Source organism: Lucilia cuprina, unplaced genomic scaffold (genome assembly GCF_022045245.1).
Source record: "Lucilia cuprina isolate Lc7/37 unplaced genomic scaffold, ASM2204524v1 Scaffold_7492, whole genome shotgun sequence".
In the NCBI taxonomy this organism is placed as follows: domain Eukaryota; kingdom Metazoa; phylum Arthropoda; class Insecta; order Diptera; family Calliphoridae; genus Lucilia; species Lucilia cuprina.
The window spans coordinates 1-1,074 of NW_025812430.1; the positions used below are offsets into that span (position 1 = coordinate 1).

The 1,074-nt window shown below is 33.0% G+C and overlaps 1 protein-coding gene across 1 annotated transcript; it reads right to left on the reverse strand.

Moving 5' to 3' along the window:
- Window positions 1-49: 49 nt before the first annotated feature.
- On the reverse strand, window positions 50-1,038 carry LOC111685936. Its single transcript, XM_046956111.1, has 2 exons — window positions 771-1,038; window positions 50-719 (listed from the first exon to the last, which is right to left on the reverse strand). Exon 2 carries the CDS (start codon window positions 703-705, stop codon window positions 121-123), a length of 585 nt encoding a protein of 194 aa, XP_046812067.1. The 5' UTR covers window positions 706-719; window positions 771-1,038; the 3' UTR covers window positions 50-120.
- Between the last annotated feature and the right edge of the window lie 36 nt (window positions 1,039-1,074).

Consider the following 1,074-nt stretch of genomic DNA (forward strand, 5'->3'; position numbering starts at 1 on the left):
AATAAATTCATTTATAAAATGAAATTAAACAAAATTAAATTAAGAAGGTACTTCTGATTCGAAAACATACCTACATATGTACATATGAAGGTATATACTACTTATAAATGATAAAGAAACTTAGTTTTGTAATACGGACTTATACTTCATTTCAATTTCAAATTTTTGTACGCGTTCGTCCTTTTCTATTTGAAGAATTTTTAATCTTTCTTCTTTTTCCAACTGCATGACTTTAAAATCCATTTCACGCTTTTCCTTTTCTTCCTCTAGCTTTAATTTTCTATCACTCAATGCAATCTCTTTTTCGTGCTTCTCTTTTTCCCATTCTAATCTAATTTTAAACATTTCAGTTCTCTCCGCTTGGAAGACAGCAAGATGTGAAGCTGATGACTTCGGAGCATTTTTTTTTAATTTCTCAGCGAAGTCTTTGGATTTTTTGGAAATAGTTGTTGATAGGCTTTGTGTAAAATCACTTGATTGTTTTGAGGACAAACATGTTTCAATTGTTGGAACATCTGAGGAATTAGCTAGAGATGAGGTACTGGCTTCTTCATCTACATCGTACGGAGTGCAATCATCAACAATTATTGATTCGGTTAATGTGTCGTCCATATTTATCACGTCTCCAGTGTCAATAACCACAAAGTCGCCGTTTACTTTTTTTTCTCCGAAAATTTCATTTAGTTGGTTGTAGTAGGGACACATTTGTAGAACTTTGCCTGAAATTTACATAATTTAAAGTTTCTTTCCTTAATAAAAAAAATACTTGCCTTCAACGCTTGAAGTTCCCGCATCTGTTTCAAGTAGTCCTGCGCCCGTTGATTTACGCCAGTCATTGGCCTTTTTAAATGACGTTTTTAGGTGTCTTACCTTCCAGCGAATAAGCTCCCATGTAGCGTCAATTTTACTTTTTTCTATAAACTTTTTATAAAAAATTTGGGCCGTTGGTGCCTATAAAATTGAAAATATAGTCAATAAAAATCTATAAATGATGCTCTTGTCAGCAATGCCGTTCATAACAGGAAAAGTTGTTGCAGGCTTTTTGATGATTACAAATTACTTACCTCTACCACC

Excerpts from the sequence above, each read along its gene's own strand:
- LOC111685936 (XM_046956111.1), bottom strand. The coding sequence starts at position 705 with ATGTGTCCCTACTACAACCAACTAAATGAAATTTTCGGAGAAAAAAAA.